This window comes from Varanus komodoensis, unplaced genomic scaffold (assembly GCF_004798865.1).
Source record: "Varanus komodoensis strain SLA01 unplaced genomic scaffold, ASM479886v1 scaffold34_3, whole genome shotgun sequence".
NCBI classification, from domain to species: Eukaryota; Metazoa; Chordata; class Lepidosauria; order Squamata; family Varanidae; genus Varanus; species Varanus komodoensis.
Window position 1 is genome coordinate 1,079,052 of NW_025335855.1, and position 21,238 is coordinate 1,100,289.

The 21,238-nt window shown below is 50.6% G+C and overlaps 1 protein-coding gene across 4 annotated transcripts in view; it reads left to right on the forward strand.

Annotated features, from left to right (window-relative positions):
* Nucleotides 1–183: 183 nt before the first annotated feature.
* SUCO (SUN domain containing ossification factor) overlaps nucleotides 184–21,238 on the forward strand; it is a 33,701-nt gene continuing 12,646 nt past the window's right edge. The window contains exons 1-17 of one of the 4 annotated variants that reach the window (XM_044439418.1): nucleotides 184–296; nucleotides 3,505–3,607; nucleotides 5,313–5,396; nucleotides 6,315–6,416; nucleotides 8,332–8,474; nucleotides 10,422–10,562; nucleotides 10,713–10,857; nucleotides 11,522–11,633; nucleotides 13,429–13,553; nucleotides 14,543–14,610; nucleotides 15,411–15,518; nucleotides 15,988–16,093; nucleotides 17,355–17,375; nucleotides 17,580–17,635; nucleotides 17,974–18,065; nucleotides 19,517–19,582; nucleotides 20,060–20,134. In XM_044439418.1, coding sequence (XP_044295353.1) covers nucleotides 232–296; nucleotides 3,505–3,607; nucleotides 5,313–5,396; nucleotides 6,315–6,416; nucleotides 8,332–8,474; nucleotides 10,422–10,562; nucleotides 10,713–10,857; nucleotides 11,522–11,633; nucleotides 13,429–13,553; nucleotides 14,543–14,610; nucleotides 15,411–15,518; nucleotides 15,988–16,093; nucleotides 17,355–17,375; nucleotides 17,580–17,635; nucleotides 17,974–18,065; nucleotides 19,517–19,582; nucleotides 20,060–20,134 — 1,612 coding nt within the window. In that variant the 5' untranslated portion in view covers nucleotides 184–231. The remainder of the gene's footprint in view (nucleotides 297–3,504; nucleotides 3,608–5,312; nucleotides 5,397–6,314; nucleotides 6,417–8,331; nucleotides 8,475–10,421; nucleotides 10,563–10,712; nucleotides 10,858–11,521; nucleotides 11,634–13,428; nucleotides 13,554–14,542; nucleotides 14,611–15,410; nucleotides 15,519–15,987; nucleotides 16,094–17,354; nucleotides 17,376–17,579; nucleotides 17,636–17,973; nucleotides 18,066–19,516; nucleotides 19,583–20,059; nucleotides 20,135–21,238) is intronic. The other 3 variants (XM_044439420.1, XM_044439419.1, XM_044439421.1) reach the window with 3 other exon arrangements.

A 21,238-nucleotide genomic window follows, 5' to 3' on the forward strand; every position in this document is an offset into this window, starting at 1 on the left:
CGCGTCACAACCGCCTGCCGCGCGTCTCGCCGCCGCCGCCGCCTCCATCCGCCTCCGCGGGAGCAACGGCGCAGCAGCCGCGGGCCGGCGAGGCGAGGCGAGGCGGGCGCGGGGCAGCGGGGCGCCTGAGCCGCGCGCCGTCCCGTCCCTCCCGCGCCGCCGGCACCGACCGCCCGCCGCCGGGAGGATGCGCCGCCGCCCGCAGGCCCGGGGAGGCAGACGCGGGGGACGATGAGGGAGCTGCCCCGGTGGCTCCTGCTCCCGGCCTTCTGCGTCCTGCTCGGCGGCTGGCTCGGGTGAGGCTGCGTCGCGCGGGCCGGGCCGGGCCGGGTCGGGAGGGGAGGGGGCTCGCGCCCGCCGCGCAGCCCGTTCCTGCGGGGCCCGCCGAGCGGCGGCGCAGGGGAAGGGCTCCTGGCCGCTCGAGGGGCTCGGCGCGCCCCGCGGGAGGGGGCCCCGCGGGGCGGGCTGCGCCTGAGCAGCGCGACGGAGGGTCGGTGGCTGCCCGCGCTTCCGCCTTCGTCTTAGGGGGCGCGGGGAGGCTCCCGCCGACCGTGGGCGCCGCTGTGCTCCCCGCGGCTTGTTTCCCCATCTCCTCCCTTGGGGGCGGCTTTTCCGAGGGGCGAACTGGGGAGGGCCTCTCGCTAGTTCCCGACTTTTCTTTGGGTGATTTGGTTCCCGAATGTGCGCAGTTACGCTTTGTAAGGGTTTCTAAAGATTTGGATTTCTGTAAAGGTTGGAGGCGTCTGAAAGTGAGTGTTCCCCTTTTCATAACTCCGTACACGTGGAAGTCTCTGCTAAAAATTGCAAAAGTTTATATGTGAACACTCTTGGGTGTGCAAAAAGGGTGGCAGATCAAGCGACACTCCTTGGAAGGGTTATCCTGGTTGTCACCCCAGAGGGAATGGCTGAAGAACGCAGTGGTGAGCTCAAAGGGGCTTACTGTCAGCAAGGGGGCCGCCGAGCTGGTGACGGTCGCTCCAGATTGCCAGGTGGGCATCCTTGGAGGGGCTGTCCATAGCCTGCTGAAGCTCAGCAAGTGTGAGGGGGTGCTGCTGCTGCTGCTGTTGAGGAGCTAACCTGCTGCTTTCCTAGATCCACCAAGGCTGTCTCAGTTCAGATGACACAATAACTCATCATGCATACAAAGCCACACTAGAGAGTCAGTGGTGAGGCTCATGGGACGGGGACTCAGGCGACCTGGTTCTGGTTCCCGCTCAGCCATGGCCCTGGCCGGGTGGCTTTGGGCCGCTCACAGTCTCTGAGCCCAGCCTGCCTCACGGGATTGCTGTTGTCGGGATGAGACTGAGAGCAGGAGGAGCGGGCAGATGGCACCGGCTTTTAAACTGTGACTTAGTTTTGATACCTGTGTGAAAGTCCCGCACCAGATAAACAGAGGGCTACTCCTAAATATAGTCTGTTTAACCATCTGGCCGGGAGTGTGACAGGTGGGCAAGCGGCACTTGATTAAGAAATATTTGTAGATAACCAACTTTTTTTTTTTTTTTTTTGGAGGGAGGACGTGTGTTTTTTGTCAGTGAGGTACAGGGTGTCTGTGGCCCTCCAGATGTTGGACTCTATATCCCATCAGCATGGCCAAGGGTTGGTGGGTGTTCAAGTTGTTTGTGACTCCCAAGAAGTATTAGATGGAAAATGATAACAGTTTATTAGTTATCACCAGTACTTGGAAAAGTGGTAGGGAGAGGTTAACCTGACCTCAGTCTTTGCCCCAGTAATAGCAGGTGACCTTTCAGGTTATGAAATCTCTTCCTGATACTGCTTCCTAATTTGGATCATCTAGTGTATGAGGGTGCATATTGGATATAGAATTAGAGTATACTGATATTCTTAGGGTATATTATTTCATATGTTACGTTTCTGGAAATGTTCTGTTACTGGAGCTATTTGCAGACTGTTTGGAAAGTCATGGCTGAAGAGTAGCCTAAAATTATTTGAAATAATGCCTACTTTTCCCTCAGTAATTGGCATGGGCCATCAGTGGTTCCAAGTCATCACAGTCACCTGTGGAAAACCCAGGGAGATGCCGTCGTGTGCTGCCATTTGCATAACTGCACCTTGATGTTTATCATGCGCACTGCTGAACCCAGCGCGAACGCTGCAGCTGCACACGTCATTAGTGTAGCCGTGACGAGTGCCACAGTCTGTTAGTTCGATGTCACAGTAACCCATTAGCCTTTAATGGGAACAGTGCAGCAAATCTCGGTCCGGGCTAATTCTTACTTAAGGAGGTGCAGTCATTTTGGACTAACATGTTCTTTTCACATATCATTTGGTTCCCTTGCCCACATTTTTGACTGCTTGAGAACAAGTAGGCATGTGCTTGTTTTGAGTTAAGGCATTTATTTATATATCATACTTAATAGTATTGTGCTTAAAGTACTTTAAACTGAAACTTTTAAAAAGGACACAGAATGAACCAGCCTGTAATAAAAGGGGGTGTCAGGTTGTTCATCAGCACTGTGCCTCCAAGTCTGTGAAACGTGTTGCCTGAAGCACAGCCTGCGTATGAAGAGGAGCAGTTTGGAGTTTTCAGTGCAGCCTCTGATTTTAAGTTTGTGTGTTTGCAGCTGGCAGCACGATTATCAGTCATTATAATTAGTACATGGTTTTGTGGTTGTAGCTTGAAACCAAGGGATGCAAGGAAAGGAGAGCTGAAGGGCTTGAGTTACGCACTTGCCATTCTGAGAGGAACGCAGGAGGGAGCGCTCTCCCTCAGCAGCTGCATCCAGGTGTGCCAGCAGGGCTGGCCTTGAGGGAAAGCCAAGAACCTGGTCTTTCAGAGGGAACGCTTCCCAGCCAAAACATGGGAAACGGAACAGAGGGAAACCCTTCCAGCACCCCTCTCCCTGGATAAGGAAGGCACCCACCTGTCGCACTTCCTTCTTACCAGAGTTGATGTAAGCAACAAAGAGGCCTAAATCGACTCACTCACAGTTGCTTTCCTCAAGTACGCAATCCTGCCTGACTTGATTTGGGCCTGAAAAAGCAAGGAAGACTGGCTTCACAGAAACTGTGCTGCAAGCTAGCACAACTTGATACATTGCATTACTGATCGCTTCAACCTTCTGTCTTGGCGGAGCCGGCCTGAGGCTCTGGTCTTAAACTGAGGTTTGTTGACGGGGTACGATCATAAAATGAGCGTGCACAGCACCACTGTTCAGAATATAGGAGGAGCAGGGCTAAATCAGAGGAAAGGCCTGTCTAGTTGGGCTCCTGCTTGTATGATGGCCGGCCGTGGCGTGGCAGGAGGGAGGCCCACGAGGGCAGCAGAGTGCCAGAGCACCCTCCGGTGTGCCTCGAATTCAGCCGTGTTAGCTTGAGTTCGGTTTTCCATTCAGAATCAAAGTCAGTTCAAATGTTAGCTTTGTCTTCTGTGATTTTTGGAGGCTGACTCTTGACTACTCTTGTCCCTTCGTGGCACCAACGCTGATGTAAATCTCTGTCAGTTTGTTTGTATTAAGTGTGGATCATACTCTTATTTAACAGACTTCCCAGCTGGTATGTCTTTTGTAAAGAGAGTCCTGCTTCTTTGTATGCACCAAATGAGAAGTCTCCCTTGGCAAACATGGATGAAAATATCCAGGAAAAGGTAACTGCACGTAGAGGAATGGTGTTCTTGGAGAATTGGGCACAACTGTATTCCAACACAGGACAGTAATGCACAGATAAGTGCCCGACTCCATTATGTTGTTCCCAGAGGAGCCATGTGTGAGGGTCCACCACGTCCTCCGAACAGCTTCTCCTGAGCGTTAGGAGACCCACTGAAAGGCCCCGCAATGTGGCGTGTCAAGATTTCAATCTCAGCCCCCCATCCTGTTCTAAGGAGTCCCTCCCTCCATCCACACCACATTTCTCCAAGGTCTTCCAGACCTGTACCTGACGTCGATGCAGAAGGTGCTCCCCTGCTGCGGCCTGCAGCACCCCTTCTTTGAAGGAGCCAGTGGCTACACAGTGGGCAGTAGCCCTTTCAGACAGATTCTCTGGGAGCAACTGCAGGGCTGGATCTGCCACCGTCGCAAGGCTTGGGAAGCCTTTGCTGTTCCCAGGCCAGCAGCCCTCCCGGGCGGTGCCCCTGCCTGTAAAACCATCCAGTCCAACTCCCGCTTCATGCAGGACTCCGGTTAAAGCATTCCTAACAGAGGGCTGTCCAGCAGCCGCTTGAATGCCTCTACCGTGGAAGAGCCCACCGCCTCCCCAGGTCATGGGTTCCAGTGTTGTATTGCCCTAACAGTCAGGAAATACTGGCTGATGCTGCACTGGAATCAGAGCCCATTACTCCATGTTTGCGCTCTGGGATGATGGAGAAGAGGTCCTGGCCTTTCTCTTTGCCACAGCCCTTTAAGTGCTTGCAGAGCGCTGTCACACCTCCCCTCAGCCTCCTCGAGGCAAAACATGTCACATCTGTGCCTGTGGTCCTTTCTTCTTAGGTGCAGACCTTGGCATTTGTCCATTTGAATTTTATTCTGTTGCTTTCAGCCAAGTGCTCCAGCTTATCGAGGGCAGCTTGGATCTTGTTTCTGTCTTCCAGGGTCTTAGCCATCCTACCCACTTTTGTGTCATCTGCATATTTGACCCGCGTTCCCTGCGCTTCTGCTTTCCAGTCATTAATAAAAGTGTTGAACAGCACTGGGGCCCAGGCAGAGCCCTGTAGCACCCCGCTCGTTACCTCTCCCCACACTGAGAAGGTGCTTTTGAGAAGCATGCTCTGAGTCTGACTCCAGGGCCAACCACAGAGCCACCTGATATTTGTCCCATTCAGCCCACCCTGAGCCAGTTTGCTGATCAGAATGTCAGAAGCTGTGCTAGATGCTGCGTTATCATTCCATAGATGTGTTTGGACTGATTTGGCCTGGTGAGATTGATAGGCCCCTGTCCTGCTTTCTCACACATAACCTTGCATTAGTGGTTCCGGTACCTCAGGGTGGCTCCAATTGAGTCAAGCAGGACAGCACAGAAGATGGACTCTTTGACCAATTTCCCCACAAACACTTCAGTCCCCTGCCTTTTGGTTTTTCTTGGGACTCCCCAGACCTTCAGAGGCCTTCGGGCAATGTTGCCAGCAGGGTGCAGTACGGGGAACCCATCATAAACAGAAATCTTTGCTAAAAATTACTGGCAGGTCTTAATGAACTGATTATCACTAAATTGCTCAAAGTTCTTGTTTTTAATGTCTGAAAATTATGTTGTAGGAGAGGTGATAATGATATGTAAATGTTGTAAGAGGGCAAAAAATAGAAAAGCGGTCTTCATAGCACTATCTAGTCTAATTCTGCCTGATTCTAAATTCTCCTCAGACAGATAAGGCTACCCAAGGAGGCTTAGAAAAGAGGAAGCAATCCTCAAAGCACTCTGGTCCCGAGTCTTTTAGAGCTCTGAAGGTCAGTACGAGCACCTTTAATCCATTCTGAAAGCAGCTGGCAGCAAGCGTAGTTCTCGGTGCCGGCACAGTGTGTCTAGCAACTGTTCGTGATTGTGCATCTACATTTGGACCAGTTGGGATTCCGGAGCAGTTTTCAAGGGCAGCCCAATGTAGAATACCATTTTGATTAGGGAATAAGGAGACATCGCTCTTTAGAAATTAATGATGGTTACTTTATGTCAGGTTTATATCAATTGGGGTTGGCATAGAAACTCACTGGGCTTTTTAGGACCCGCTTGCCCTGAGCCATATCGCCTTAGGCATCCTTTGTAATGTTAACATGGGCAAGAGCAGTGGTTGCACATCATAACCCCCCAAGGTGCACGAAGGAAAGGAGGGGGACATGCTGGCTCCCACTGCGCAGTTGCGCCCCCTGGAAGTTTTGCACAGGGTGCAGAACAGGAACTTTGCATTCTGGGGTGGGAGAGCGAAAACCCTGGGTTCCAGTTCTGGATTGTCTCCCACAAAGCTGGGAGGGGAGCAGAGGGGAGAGAGTTTTTAGTTTGTTTAGCCCCCCCTACTTGCAGGCAGGACAGGCAGGCACGTATGCTCATTCACACACTTGACCAGAACAGAATTTTAAATGTGGCATATAAGAAAGGTGTCCCTTAAAGGGGATGTGCCCCTCAGCTGGGGTGTGGGGCTCAGCAGGTTCCCTGTCCTACAAACCCAAAATCTCGATTGATCTCCAGAAATTGAGTTTTCTTCAAGAAAGCCTTTTATGATTTTAATGTTTATATAATGGAAACCAAAAAGGTTATACAAGTAGAATTGACCCTTATATATAGTAGGATTACACATATTCTGTCTCAAAGATAGCATTTCCAAGAAAAAGGAGGGATTTTCTCTCTAAATGTCTGTTTGCATTTTCAACTAGGAGGAGGCTGATGGCTCCGTCAGGGTCCTGTCTTTAGAACACGCTGGTTCCAGTGCAAGTGGTTATGAAGAATGCTCAGTTGACTGCACAAAGCAAAAAGAGGCAAGTCTTTTCGTGGCTTTCTGAAATAGAGGTATTCGTTTTTATGGGTTGTAAACATGCTCTTTTTAAATTTCACCATGGAGAATTCAATTAATCTATTAGTTCTGGGCCCTTCAAAATTGGCCCTTGTTAACTTGGCCACTCAGACTCTTTTCAGCTTTCCATGTGTACCTTCCTCCCATATGCATGTGACTCGCCATGCTGGTTACTCAAATTTACCCCATTTGGCTCTGTTGCTTTCACTGCAGCCGTCCTTCGACACAGCACAACTGCTGCTCATTTTTACACACCAGCCCTCCATATCTCCTCTGCTAGGGAGAGTCTTCCTGGAGAGTCTGTCATGGAAGCCATGAAGTCCTGAGCCACCCCAGACAGATCCACCTTGGCATGCATATTGAAGTCCCCCAGGACCAGCATCCTGGGAGTCTTCAACACCAGGTCCGAGACAATCTCTGTCAGCTCAGGCAGGGAGTCTGCTGGGCAGGAGGGTGCACGGTACACCAGCAGAGTCCCTAATCTGTCTCGATTGCCCAACACCAGGTGCAAACACTCAAGACCCAGTCTCAAAGGGACAGGAAGCCCCGCAAGGGAAATACTAGCTCGGTGAACCAGACTGGTCCCCCGTCCCTTCCTCTGGGTGTGACCAATGTTGCACGAGATATACAGGTGGGCACAATTGCGTGAGGGAGACATCTCCCCCTTCTCCCACCCAGGTCTCGGTAATGACATGCCAGGTCGGCCCCCTCATCCTTGATCAAATATGTCTGGCAGATGCCTTATTATGGACCAACCTGGCGTTTATCAGCAATACCGCCGGGCCTGGGACCGGCTGATATTGCTGCCAGGAACCATCTGGCTGGGGGAATAACCAGAAGAAGGGACCGGTATCAAACATCGGTTCCTCCTTCTCCTATTCAGGCCTGTTAGACCCCCAGTGTTATATCTTCCCCTGCCTATCACCACCCCAATGGTGGCGCCCACCTGCTCCCCAGGTAAAATCATCCCAAATTAAAAGCAAATAACACAGTTGCCACAAACAAATAACAGTAACAATCAGACAAAAAAGAAGAAAAAGAAAAGAAGAGGACCAAAACCCCGGCCCAGTCTGGCCCCTCATGGCCCCAAACGGCCTGCCCCTGGCCATGGCCAGCAAGGAAAGGGCTCCGCCTGCCCTGCCCACACACTCCACTCGCGCCGCCCGGCACAGCCGCCACCTGTGTGGAGAGGCGGGGTGGGGGGAGTGTGTGCGGGACCACGGAGGCCTTGCCGGTGTTGGGGAGAGCGACGGTCACAGCATCCTAGCCCAGGTGCATCCTGGGGCGGATCGACATCGGGGCGGCCGTCCAGCAATGTCTCGATCCCCGGGCCGATGTTGGTAAACAGACCCTGATGCCAGCATCTCCATCTCCTCCTTGAGAGGGAGGGGTTGAAAGCCTGCTCTGTTTAAAGAAAAAATGCTACCCAGCAATAAGTGTTCCCTGGACAGTTTACAATAAAAGTTAAATGCAAATAACATGAAGGGGGCAATAAAGCCAGTGCTGTGAGGTGTTAGTGCATTTGAAGCATTTTGCTGCCTTCAGGAGCTGCTGAGGCCTCTGACCCATCCTGGATCTCTGGGATGCCACTGATGTATAATTAAAGCCCTGTGCAAATTTAATAGTCCAGTTAATCAGCCTGAAGCCCAAAACATGAAATGACATACATGCAACTTGAAAAGAGCTATTAAGATTTGAAGACTGGTTTTTATTGCTTGCCCCTCTTTTTGAAAACCTTCAGGGCTATTGGCTTACCATATGAAACGGTCAGTTTGTAGTCTTATTTAGTTGGCCCTATGCTGTGAGTTGTCAAAAGAAGCTTTGCAGAACTTGCAAATACTTCAACTGATCCTTAAATCTGTGGTGACTTTTTTGGACAGAGCGTGGAAACGGAGGAAGTGAAGACACCTGGAGCTGAACCACAGTCAGGTGATCCAGCCGAAGCTTCTCTCGGTGCCACTGGTATCCCTGAGAGTACTTTCAGCGCATCTACCTCAGAGATCTCACCAGTCTCTCAGCCCAGGTGAGACTTCTTGTTCTGTCCATGTTTCTATGATATTATTGGTAGAAATATTTTTTCACAAAACAGTTTATTTTGTAACCATTCTCAAAATGGAGTGGAACTGTGGACTGCAGCACGCGCAGGCTCTGTGCATCTTGCCTTCCGCCCTCTTTCCTGTAGTGGGTCATCGATCACTCGCCTGCCTGACTTGTTCATTCCCGGCAAGTCATCCCAGCTGAAGTTGTCAGATGAGCTTGTTTGAAGTTACCTGAATTGCAAGAGGTGCCCCAGTCCCGCAGTTTGAGTTCCGAAGCAGGCAGTGTGTCTGTTCTACGTATCATAAGAATGGTCAGTTTTCCGCAGGAAATAATTTGCATTCTCTAAAGATGAAAAGAACGCACAGTATATCAGATACAATTTCCTGCAGTGGTGGAGGCAGCTAGAGGTGTAAAGGTCTAAAGTCAACTCTTTCTGTCCCTCCTGTTGATTGGGATACTCCCCGAGTTGCAACAGACAAATGATCAAATCAGCAGGGAGCTAAGAAAGACACCAAAAACATTTTTGCCATCTCTTCCCCCCTTCTGCCAAAGAGGTACACCAGGGTTTGGAAGCCCTGCCCTGTGAGGAGAGACGGGGAGAACTGCGCTTGTTCATCCTTGAGGAGGCTGAGGGGGGACATGAGATCCCCCTGTAAGTGCCTGAAAGGCTGTCACAAAGAGGAAAGTCAAGATCTCTTCTTGCTGCCCCCAGAGTGCAGGACACGAAATAATTAGCTCAAGTTGTGACATCCCAGGTTCAGGCTAGATATCAAGAAAAGATTCCTCACTGTCAGTGACGTATGACAATGACATATGACAGTGGGACCAGCTGCCTGGAGAGGTCATGGGCTCTCCCACACTGGAGACACTCAAGGGGAAACTGGGCAGTCATCTGAGTGGGATGGTGTGACTTGGTGTCCTGCAAGAGCAGGGGGTTGGGCCCAGAGGTCTCCTTAGGCCCTTCCAACTCTACTATTCCTTGATTTCTTGACATAAACCTAAGCTGCACCAGCAGCACTGATTTATTTCCTAAGTTCAGTTTGGCCTTGCAGTCTTTTCATCTCCTTGTTGAAATGGCGGTATTCACTACTCTCTTTATACAATCTCCTTCACAACAGGGGTGTAGAACCTCTGGTCCTCCAAATGTTAGTGAATTCTGCCTTCCATCAGCTCTGGCTAGCGTGGCCATTAGTCCAGACTGCTGGAAGTTCTAGTCCAGTAACATCTAGAGGGCCGAAGTTTCCTTATGTTCACTCTGCATGTTGAGGGAAACTTCAGGGACAGTAACATATTTCTGAACGAATCATGCCTGTGGAATTGCCTTGCCCTGGACAAGCTCGTTCAAGAGAAGGGTCAGTCGTGTGGGGCAAGGCCAAGGGAGGACGCGCTTGCCAGCCCAGCTCCAGCCAGCCCACTGTGGAATGAGCATATTGCCCCGGTGCTCAGGGGACTGGGGTTCAGCCGTGTGTCCCCAGAGCCATGCGCAGCTAGAGCATGTTTGCCACAGCCTCTTGGCCAAATGCCAAAGAAGGATCAGGGCAGGCAGGGGGAGCAGGAGCCAGCTCGATTATCACGCACTGGGTCCTCTTAGATGCCGAACTTTGAAAGATGTTTGCATGAGGGAGACCATCAACCAGGGGAACAGAGAGGGCTGGCGTGCCCTTCCACCAACCCATTCCGCTTTCCCAGCGGCCTATTCAAAAAATCTGACTCTGGGAAGCATGTGACTTGGGCACATTTCTGTTTGCATCATTCAGAGCCTCCGTTTGGGGTGGAATGTGCATCTGAAAGCAGCAGTGGCATGCAAGCCTTGCGGTGCTTCCTGCAGTCTCCCTAGCAGTGCCAGGGGGCGCCTTGTTGGCCTTTGTGGGACCAGTAAGGGATTCGCCATCTCAGAGAGGGAGCGTCACGCTCATGTGTTTCTCCCCAGTGCGACAGAGAATTCCAGCGCTGACGTCCCTGAAGCTGCCGCTGCTGAAAGTGGACCACCAGAGCCCGACTGTGACGTTGGAGGGGTCCTTGAGGCCCTCCCTCCGAGTGGGCCATCCTCTCGCGATACGTCACCCGAAAGGTGGGCGCGGCAGCAGCCGAGTCTCGCTGTTTGTTTGCTGTCCAGGCAGTCCTGCTGTGCTCCTGGCTTTAGTTGCTCATGTGCTCACTTAACATTTAAGAATATTTCAGGCTGCATCTTGAGGAGTTCCTAATGTTGGCGTGTTTTCAGCCTTGTAGGTCAACACATCGAAAATATCTCTTCACATGGAAAGGGAAAGATGACTAAATCAGAATTTGACCCCAAAGTTGCTGCAGCTGAGCAGAAGGCAGATCCCAAATCTGCATTGAATGCCTCTGGCAACGTAAGAGGGGAGGTAGGTGTTTTAAGCCAAAACGTGGTGTGTACATTGCGTAAATAAACAAACAGCACAGTCAGCAACAAACTTCTGTTCCTTGCAGGAATTTAAAAATAACTGAAAATGGAGCTGCAGCTTATTTGTTACAGTAACATAAGTTGTTACTGTTCACATTAGGCACTTAACCTTGTCCCTTCTGTGATAGGGCTGTTCTAGCTGCTAGCAGAAGATGTTCATACTGCAGATCAGAAAGCACCAAAGGCGGTGTTTTGTTCTAACATTTATATCGCGACTCTGGCAAGCACGGGCAAGGCGGCTTCCAGCATAAAGATGCAAGTAACGAAATAGCTTTAGAACAGTCATAATACAGTAACTATATAGCAGTGAAGCACTTTAAAAATATCCCAGTAACTAGAATATAAAGTTCACCAGGTGAGTAGAAATCGCTTGCTGAAATAAAGCGGTAAAAGTTGGCAGAGAGGACCGGATGTAAGAGGGGTACAGCCTGTTGAAAAGGCCTCCCTCTTTCATCTCCACCAGCCATTTTTCATCTGGTGATGGGATAGCAAGGAAGCCCTGAGAAAGCAAATGCTCTTTATAAGCCTTACATTATGTTGATGCGGACTGCATTGCTTACATCTCATGTTAATTTTTGTTGACACCCTTTTGTCACCTTGTGCAGAGAAAAACAGGCGATATTGACCCAACTTCTGTAATAACCCCAAAGGACCCAGGAGATATTCCCACATTTGACGAGTGGAAAAAGCAGGTTATGGAAGTGGAAAAAGAGAAGAGTGAGTTCCATTGTTTTCTGTCACTTTGAACAGTTGTTCTTAAAAATCCAATATTAATTTGCTGTGTTTTCTGGCTTTAGAAAGGGTATTTGTAGTTTCTTTTTGAAGGAGATTTTGCTTTCATTTTGTTTACAGCAGTAATTTGATGCTAATTCAGTTAAGCGAGAGTTCAGTCCTCCCTTGTCCACACCCAGATTTCTCTTGGCGAACACACTGAAGTAGCAACAGTTGCTTTAAAGTCCCAGTGACCAGAGTTGCTCATAGAAGGGTGGCCTTACCTTCAAAGTCAAGATTCTGCTTACATCATACCTGCTCATTCAGAGCCAAGTATTCCAACTCTGTGGAATTCCCTACTTTCCTTGGAGAATGATTGGAAGAACTGGGCATGTTTAGCCTTGAAAAGGGAAGACTGAGGACGCATATGTTAGCAGTCTTCAAGCTTTGAAAGGCTGTCACAGAGAGGAAGGCCAAGGCCTCTTCTTCTCGATCATCCCAGAGGGCAGGACGCAGAGTGACGGGCTCAAGTGGCAGGAAGCCAGATACCCCGTGACATCAGGAAGACCTTGCTGACCGTTAGAGCAGTGCGGCCACAGTGCCAGTGAGCAAAGAGTGGTGGCCTCCCAGGCTGGAGGCCTTCAAGAAGAAAGCAAGAGGCAGCTGGGCAGCCACCGGTCAGGGATGCTTACCTGGCGGTCCTGCATCGAGCAGGGGTTGTGCTCGCTGTCCTTGTTAGGGTTCGCTTGGTGGGCAGGAAGATACATGCCAAGAGGAATTACTTGTCTGTGGCACTCCTGCATGAACCATCAAGGTAAATGCTGTCCTTCCCGTGTGTGCATGTGTGTATCAGTTAGGCAGTCCATCCCTAAGCAGCCACGTAGCAAAGTGGGCTTCTGACCTCTTAATTCTGGCACCTGAGACACTGGCAAGTATCCTGAATGAAGAGCTCTTTCTTGCTAGGGCGAGTTGCTCTCCGGCGTGCTTGTCCAGTTGTCTGCATGCCCACAGAGGAAACCATCCTTCCCCCATGTGTGTCCCCTTTTCTTCTCTGATCTCTGGCACGCGCTGTTCACGCCTGCAGTCTTCACTTTTTTCCTCCAGCTCGGTTCTTTGTTGCCCTTACCAAAATTGGGCGACTTCCTTGCTGCCAGCTCTAAAGGTTATCCTTCTTCTCACTGGCTCTGCTGTATGTGATCCCTAAGGTCCTTTTCTCCTGCTGGATTCCCGTCATGTCCTCGATGCCTGCAATGCTGTCCTCAGGTGGGGCTTCCCCACCTGCTGACAGAGCCCAGCCTTGGTGTCCTGTTGACTCTGCTCTTCCCTTGCGTGGGGTGGAGAAAGTGGAGCGGGAGGCATTTTCCTCCCTCTCCCGTGACATTCAAACCCGGGCTCGTCCCCTGAAGCGGAGGCTTAGGACAGAGAAAGGGAAGGGCTCCTCCACACAGTGTATGGCTCAACTCTGCTGCCTCAGGAAGTGGTGATGGCCATCGATCTGAGTGCCTCTGCAGGGGGACTGGACAGAGCCACGGGGAGAAGGCTGCTAGTCTCGCTGGCCACTTGCTCCCTCCTCACCCAGAGGCGGCGTGCCTGCATGCGCCGGTCGCTGAGGAGCTTGGGCAGGAGGAGGTCCTGCACCCTTCCCGCTGGAGGGATCCTGTGAGCAGCTGGTTTGCACCATGTGTGTGGCGTGCTGGACTAGATGGACCTCTGGTCTGATCCAGCGCGGTAATCCTTTCTTTACTGATTTATACTAATATTATTGCACTAATAGTTTCCAAATACCTTCTCTTGAATGCAGGTCAGTCAATGCATCCATCTTCCAATGGAGTTCCACATCTCACAAAAAAAGTTCAGAAAAATAGAAATAATTATGCTTCGGTAGAGTGTGGTGCCAAAATATTGGCAGCCAACCCGGAAGCAAAGGTAATGATGCCACGTTCAAAACAGTAACGTATCCTATTCTGAACCTGCACCACGTTCTCGTGGTAGGGCAGTCTCTCAGTGGCAGCCAGCTGAGGTGGTTTCGTACATTCTGTGGGTCCAGACTGCTTCCCCCGTGGCGCAGTTTTGGGCACCAGGCCACCCTGACAACTTGTGGCTTGTTGTAGGGTCTGCTGTGGGTTGATGTGTCACCCAGCCGGGGAAGACCGATCCCGCTGTGGGTTCAAGCAGAGTGGCGCGTGAGCAGCCCGCCGGAGCGGCACCCCCTGCCCCTCGTCCCTCTGGCCAGCCCAGCCGTGCCCCCTCCAGTGAGAGTCGGGCAGCCCTGGGAGCGGCCATCACGCGCTCGTTCTCCGTGCTGCAGCTGCAGTCCCCGTTTGGCTGCTCCGCACTCCGTTCAGTCGGCTTTGGCTTTTGTGGCAGGCCCGAGGAGCTGTCACCAGCTCGCCACGTTTAAAATCATACTTTTAAGTTCCAGAAACATGCGCAAATATTTCTGTAACGTTTACTTGGTTGGTGGGTGTTTTGGAGGTGCGCAGCTCTGCATGGCCAGCTAGCTGGCAGCATCTGTCGGCACTGGCAAAGCAAGGCTGCAGATGGCGACTTGCCAAGAGGAACGCTAGGCTGCCGTGGAGTCTTTCTTTCCAAAAACGGGTGGCAGGGAGGTCTCCCCTCTGCAGTGTGCCCTGGTTTTGTTCTGTCAGTATTGCCACAACAGCTCTTCGTGCCCTCCACCTTTTCCAAAATTCCCCGAGCCTCTTTGTCCTCTGAAAAGGCACGGGATAAATGAATGGACAAATGAAGTAACGAGTATTGGCTTTCTGAAGAAGCAGCATCTTGACTTGCCTTGTGTCTTGTTTGACCTTTTAATGTGGCAGCGTTATGATTAGATTTTTGAAAGCAATAGTGGTAAAAGAGCAGCTGCTGCTTCAGGCCTGCCTGATAATGAGTGGCATTCTCATTCTGCTCAGAGTACATCCGCGATACTGATGGAGAACATGGACCTCTACATGCTGAACCCCTGCAGCACCAAGATCTGGTGAGTGCTCTTTCCGTCCCCGGGACTCGGCGTGTCGGCCGAGCTGCCTAGTATTGACAAACTCTGGCAGGCTTTGGTGGCCCAGGGTTGTGTTTCCGCAACTCTCTGTGAAATCTACTTTTGCCATCCTGTCTCAACAGTATAGAAAGTATTTCCGCAGTAGAAGTTGGCTTCATAAGATGGAATGAAGTCATACATTAACTCAAGATGTATATAATTTCATTGAGATACTTAAAAATACTTTAAACGAACAATGGTGGGGGTGGATTTCAGGGCAGGTAATTGCACCACCTTGCTGTTCTGGACAGGGGAGGGGGTTTTCCTACGGGCAAGTTGTGTTTTAAAGAATTCTCTCCTGCTGAAACTACTGAGGGATAATGTCCCTAGAGCAGCTCCAGGCTGGGGTGGGTGATCAGCCTGACCTGGTGAGGAGGGATGGAGGGGCGGGGGCGGGGGGGGATTGGATGCAGCTGGCCCAGGGTTGCCAGGGCCTCCACGCCTTTGAATGGGGATGACTCGCAGCACATAACGGAAAAGCTGCCAGAGCTCCTTGTCTGCAGCACCGTCGCTGCTCCCTGGGGGAGGGAGAGAGGGGCATCACAGTCCTGCCCTTGGGATTTGCTTCTCTAGATCTCTCCTACCTTCTGTATGTGAAAAGCACAGGAAGAATGTACATGCAGAGTATATCTGTGCAGTGCATCCTGCAGTGCAGTGTGTGTGGGACCGGCCTGCGCTTTTCGTTGTTCCTTGCGGAAGGCCTCGCTCGCTCGCTCGCTCTCACGCTGCTCTCTCTCATCAAGGTTCGTGGTCGAGCTGTGTGAACCCATCCAGGTGAAGCAGCTGGACATCGCCAATCACGAGCTGTTCTCCTCCACCCCCAAGGACTTCCTGGTGTCCATCAGTGACAGGTTCGTGTCGTGATACTTGGCCGTGGCAGAGGCAAGGGAAGCCGAGTCCCCCTCACTGCAGTGACGGTATGGCGTGGCTGCCCCGCATCCTCGTTTAGAGGGTTATGATAGGATGCACATGGTCAGGAAATTTCTTGTTTGGAGGAAAACGGAGCATGGCCTGGGGAATTAAGTGCTTTCGTACTACTGGCTTTAAGAGTTGCCACCAGTCACCTTTTTCATAATTGGTTCAGGTGATGGGGCTTTAGCCAGCTTAAGCACGGCCCACTTTAGTAATGCACGGTATGGGATGGGGAATGTCCTACAGCCCAAGGGCTGGATTCAGTTTTGGAGGGGGGAGGCACCCCCGGGCCCGAGGGTTCCTCTGTGAAATGCGCTGCATGACCATTTTGATGAAGAACATGATGGACTAGCTGAATTGTGAGAAATCACGGTGTGTGTGCTCATTCTCCTTTGTGTGACATTCCAGGTATCCAACAAATAAGTGGGTCAAACTAGGGACTTTTCATGCTAGAGATGAGAGAAATGTCCAGAGTTTTCCACTCGATGAACAGATGTATGCCAAATATGTAAAGGTAACTTTCTTGGAGTGACTGTGCGTCTCTCACCTGGATGGGCAGAGAGGTTTCGTGCCGACTGTGCTTGGGCCCATTCATGCACCGACTCAACCCGGCTCCCTTAGGCAGTGCGTGGGCTGTGTGGGTTGCGTGGTGTGTGTGTGTGCATCACTCAATCAGTCCTTCCCCCACAGAAAGGAAAAGGGGTGAACAAGGGCTCTGCCCCACTGCAGGTGTGGCTCGGGGAAGGCAACCGCAGCTGCGTGAGTCAGTAGCGCATAAGACGCACATACCTGAGAGCCACAGGCACTGGCAGCCCCAGCAGGTGCTGGAGGCTCCTGCTCTCCCTGCGCTGGACCTCGTGCGGAGCAGTGATCCTCCTCATCTGGTGCTTGTAATCGGTTCTGCGCAAACCTGGTCGGCACGGCAGCGGTTCTCCCTGCCAGCAGGAACTATGCCGACGGGCCCAGGAACCGTGGCGCTTTGCCGTGCTGACGGGCAGGCCTCGTGAGGGAGGCCGGCTGTGTGTCCCATGGCAGCCCCACCTGCTGCACGGCCCCATCTCAGATGCTGGAGCACTGAACCCCGTCCACCGGCAGCGGGGTGGCTCTCCCGAACTCGGGGTTCCCATCCAGCCCTGTGATTCTGTGCAGACCCCACCCAGCGGAGGTCCACTTTGGCAGTGCTGGCACCACCATCTCGGAAGCCTTCCCACGGCCCCATCTCTGAAGACCCTCGCGTGTGTGTCTCAGGGGACGGGCAGGAGTCCCTCCTGGTGGTGAGACCTGAGGGTTATTCGGAGGGAAATCGTGCACGTTTGCTCTGCATCATGACTCTGAAAAGCAAAGCCCATCCTTTTCAATAGCTGTTAGTAACACATTTTTCTTCAGCTTCCAACCAAAAGCTTTCTGGATGCTTATTTTCTTCTGTACAGTAGGATGTGGTTAGATGAAAGGAAGAATGACAAGAAATAGGCAATAAAGAATCTGTCTCATCAATGGAAGTTTTGAGTGTGTGCATTTTTCCTTTTCCCCGTGTAATTTGTAAATCCTGCCCATGGTCTCGGCCGTGTCACCACAATTTTACTCCGCATGCCCTGTGCCTTAATACGCCGCTCCTCTTTCCCTGCAAGTCTGTCCTTTGCGGCTCTGTTTTTGGGGGGCGGGTAGTGACCGACGCGTGTGGCCCCTGGTTGTGTAGGTAGTCGAGTGTTGCCTGCGGCCTGCATGCAGCCTACTGACAGTTCTCTCTTTTTTTCTCCCCCTTTCTCTTGCTTCAGATGTTCATCAAATACTTAAAGGTTAGCAACGTCTTCATAATACGGGATGCTTAGGGCTTGGGTACCTTCCGGGCTCAGTGCGCTATTTATTGCATGGCGGAAATAATGCCTGACAAGACCCTCTCTGTCACCATTTGACGAAAATTAATTGCGATTTCCTTTTGAACAAAAACTGGACCCCCATGTGCTTTGGTCCTTCATTACGCGATGCTTCGTATTTTCCAGGTGGAGCTGATATCGCATTTTGGATCGGAACATTTCTGTCCTTTAAGCCTTATAAGGTAATCTGAGTGCAGCTGAGCAGTGTTGCTAGTCCCGGTGACGTGACGTTGGTTGTGCACCCTCCCCAGAATCCCGAAATGGACTGACGTTTGCAAAACCCGTTTATACAGCCGACTGGATTTTTCAAGTCCTAACATCTCTCTTGAGAGCTCAGTGACTTCATAGAGGAAATTCTAGTTAGACATGGGGCAATGTGGAAGCTTGCAAGTGAGTCATGGGAGAAATAGCGAAGGGCTGGGGAAACGCCATGTGCCTCAGTTTTGTGCAGGGCGATAGTTTGGTTTGCATTCTGTGCCTTTATTGGCCCCACCTTCATTCAGCTTATTATGGTTTACAGGGTGTTTGGCACTAGCATGGTTGAAGAGTATGAGGAAATAGCTGATTCGCAGTACCATTCTGAAAGGCAGGAGCTCTTCGATGAAGACTATGGTAAGTCGACTCGCGGAATTGCTGCTAAATCTTGATTAACTTTCAATGAGAGTATTTATTTCTAAATAAGAGAGCAAGGCCAGTGGCTACTGGCCAGCGCCTAAAGGAAGTACACAAAGGAAGAAAAATTGGGAAATTGAGGAAGACGGTAGTGAGGGGGCTCTGAGCCAGGATGAAAAAGCAAGGCTGTTTGTTCTGTACTGTTGTTCTGTTTAAGAGCATTGCCCTTCGGGTGCTGAAAGGTAGGTAAGGGTCTCAGAGTTTATTTTTATTTATCAGCTATAATAAATCAGGTTTCTAGCACTTGGAAGATGCTTTAAAAGTACATTTCTGAAACCTGTGAAATTACAATCAGAGGCCAAATAAGACTCCTAGCAATCAAGTGTGTAGCAAGGTACAATTTTAGTGCCTTGAAAAGCTCCCAGCATCCTCGAAGCTTGGCAGGAACAGGAATATATTATGCAGAATAGATTCTGCACTGGAGACACTGGAGATTTTGCACTTGTAGAATGTTGTCATATCCCCCCACAGTCTTCTCTTCTCCAGATTAAACATGCCCAGTTCTTCCATCTCTCCTCACAGGGCTTGTTTCTGCAAATATTAACATCTTATCCAGCATAAAAATAAGGTCTTGGCACTTGCCAGCTGTCCTGGTGCCTCTGCACTCATTGTTCAGTCCACTGGAAGGCCAAAGCAGATTTGCCTTAGTGGGAAGTTGGGCAGAATCAAGTCTGGAGGTTTTTCCCTTCTACTTCAAGTTAAATCACTAAAAATGGAAAGGAAGGGGCCCAGGTCCTGAAATACCTTCGATGACACCAGATACCCTTCAAGTTATGGTCTTTAGGTTGCCTAGAAGACTCATATCTCAGAGGTGTGTCTTCTTTCACTGAAATACTTTTGCAAAAGTCACAGTTAGTAAAAATTCTTCCATCTGGAGCTGAAAACCTCGTTGGGTTGGTGAGGTCTACTAAACTGCACTGGGGAAGGAGAAAGTGACTTGATTTTATGAACAGCACTGAACTCTAGGAATGTGGAAATGAGTCAGATTCTGCGCTGGGGAGCTCCAGAAGGACTGCCAAGAGCCCTGCCGGAGTCGGTTGCTGCAAAGGCATTCAGTAGCTGCTTTCCCTCCGCAGTGGCGGTAGCCTCAAGGCATGCCTGTTCTGCATATTGCGGGTGGCAGCAGGCTGAGAGTTACACTGACCAGCCTTCCCTCCTGCAGGGCCGCAGACCAGAGCGTGGCAGCGGCCTGGGCACCTGCTCCACCTCTGTGCTTTGATGCCCTGGGGATCTCTGTGCTGCCTGGGATGTGTGTGTCCTGAGAGCGGCTTCCGATTTTCACGCAGTGCCTACTGTGCCGGTAGACCCAGGCCAGACTGTTCTGATGTTCCCTGGAGAGAAGGAGGCTGATTATTTACCATTACAAGTGTTTTTTCTTCCATTTTAAATAGATTATCCTTTGGACTACAATGAAGGAGAAGAAAAATCTTCAAAGAATCTTCTTGGTTCTGCCACAAGTGAGTGGCTTTTTGTTGTGGGGGCAGGGGGGTGGCTAAGCTCTGCTTCTTGCAAGCTTACAACGCATCTAGGAAAGAGGCCAAAAATTAACTTCAGACCGAGTGCTCTTGACACACGAGCCTTGGAATTCATACAAGAGTAGCGTGCATTGTTAGTGCTAGCTAAGGGAAGAGCCACTGAAACGAATGGGAGTTAAGTTTTCACTTCTGAGAAACAATGGTAAATTGTGTAGAGAGCAATTTTATTGCTTGGGGTCAGTGATTCACCTGTAGGACCGTCCTGGCCTCACTCCTTGTTAGCAAAATCTGTTTTCATGGTGTGTGCAGAGGCTGTAAGTGCCCAATTTACTGTTGGGAAATACTGGGCCTCCATGCCAAAAGTGCTGGGAAGTAGAATTTGGGGAGGACTGTTTCCTGCTGGCTATCTCAACGTGTGTGTGTGCTTGTTTTTGTGGGGACGTGTTTGGTGCCTTTTAGATGCCATTTTAAATATGGTGAATATTGCTGCTAATATACTGGGAGCAAAAACTGAAGAGGACTCTGCTGAGCAAGGTAATTTTCTGCAATAACGTTTTTAAATGGGTGTTGTTTCTTCGCTCAGGTGGGAAGTTCTTGCTAATGACTGCTGTAAAAACGTTGCATGGGATCCAGGCTTAGTCATGATTAGGAGGAACCCACTGAAATCACCGGGCTTTGAATGAGGCTCTGTTTCAGTGAGTTTGCTCTGAGCACAGCTCTCCTCTCCAAATGCATCATAAGCTGAAATAATTTATGCCGTGCATTTCCTTAAGGCGCCCAAGGCAACTAATACGTTAGAACAGCACGAGCAATCGTAAAACAGTTTTACGCAACGATAAATACAACAACATAAGAGTAACTGAAAAGGCAATGCAAAGAGGTTTCAGAGAATTTAGCCAGAACAAATCACTTCAAAAAGGGAGCAACCATTTGTAGCCCAAAAGCCTTAAAAGAAAAAGAAAAAGAAAAAGAGGGTTTTGGCTATTCTTTCCTGGCCACAAACACGTTAAAAATAGACAGGTAGACTTTTCTCATTGTGTGCTATTTCAGTAGAATTATTACTGAAGGTTGGATATATATTTAGGAGCGGGAGCTGACTTTGGCCTAATCGAAGTGATTAATATTCCAGATGTATGTCTAGGCCAGCTGTAACTGCCAAGGTGCTGCATGACCTCCTGTCCAGGACAGAGACGCAGCAGTCCCTGTGGACAGCATGTCAGCCAGGAGTGATCAGAATTGCAGCAGGCCAAGGCTGTCTGGTTAACAGCAGTGCGGCACCTCGAAGGCGAACAGAATTCTCGCCACATCCATTTCGTGGGCCACAGCCCCTCTGATGGATGCATGCAGCGCAGCCTGAGCGGCAGGGGGACGTGCAGAAGCCCTCCTTCATCTGCCCAAGTCCAGGTGGAGGCAGCTGCCTTGGAGGCAGGCGGCTGAGGAACGGAAAACAAAGCTGCAGCTGCGATGGCACCTCGGCTCATGAACTCAGTCCGTTCCAGGACTCTGGTCGTGACCCAGATGGGTCTTGAGCCAAGTTGAATTTCCCCATAAGGGTCAATGTAAAGAAGGTTCATCCGTTCTGTAATTTTTTTTTAATCAGAAAAAGTGTGAAGCAAAGTGGCAAAGGACAACAAAGAC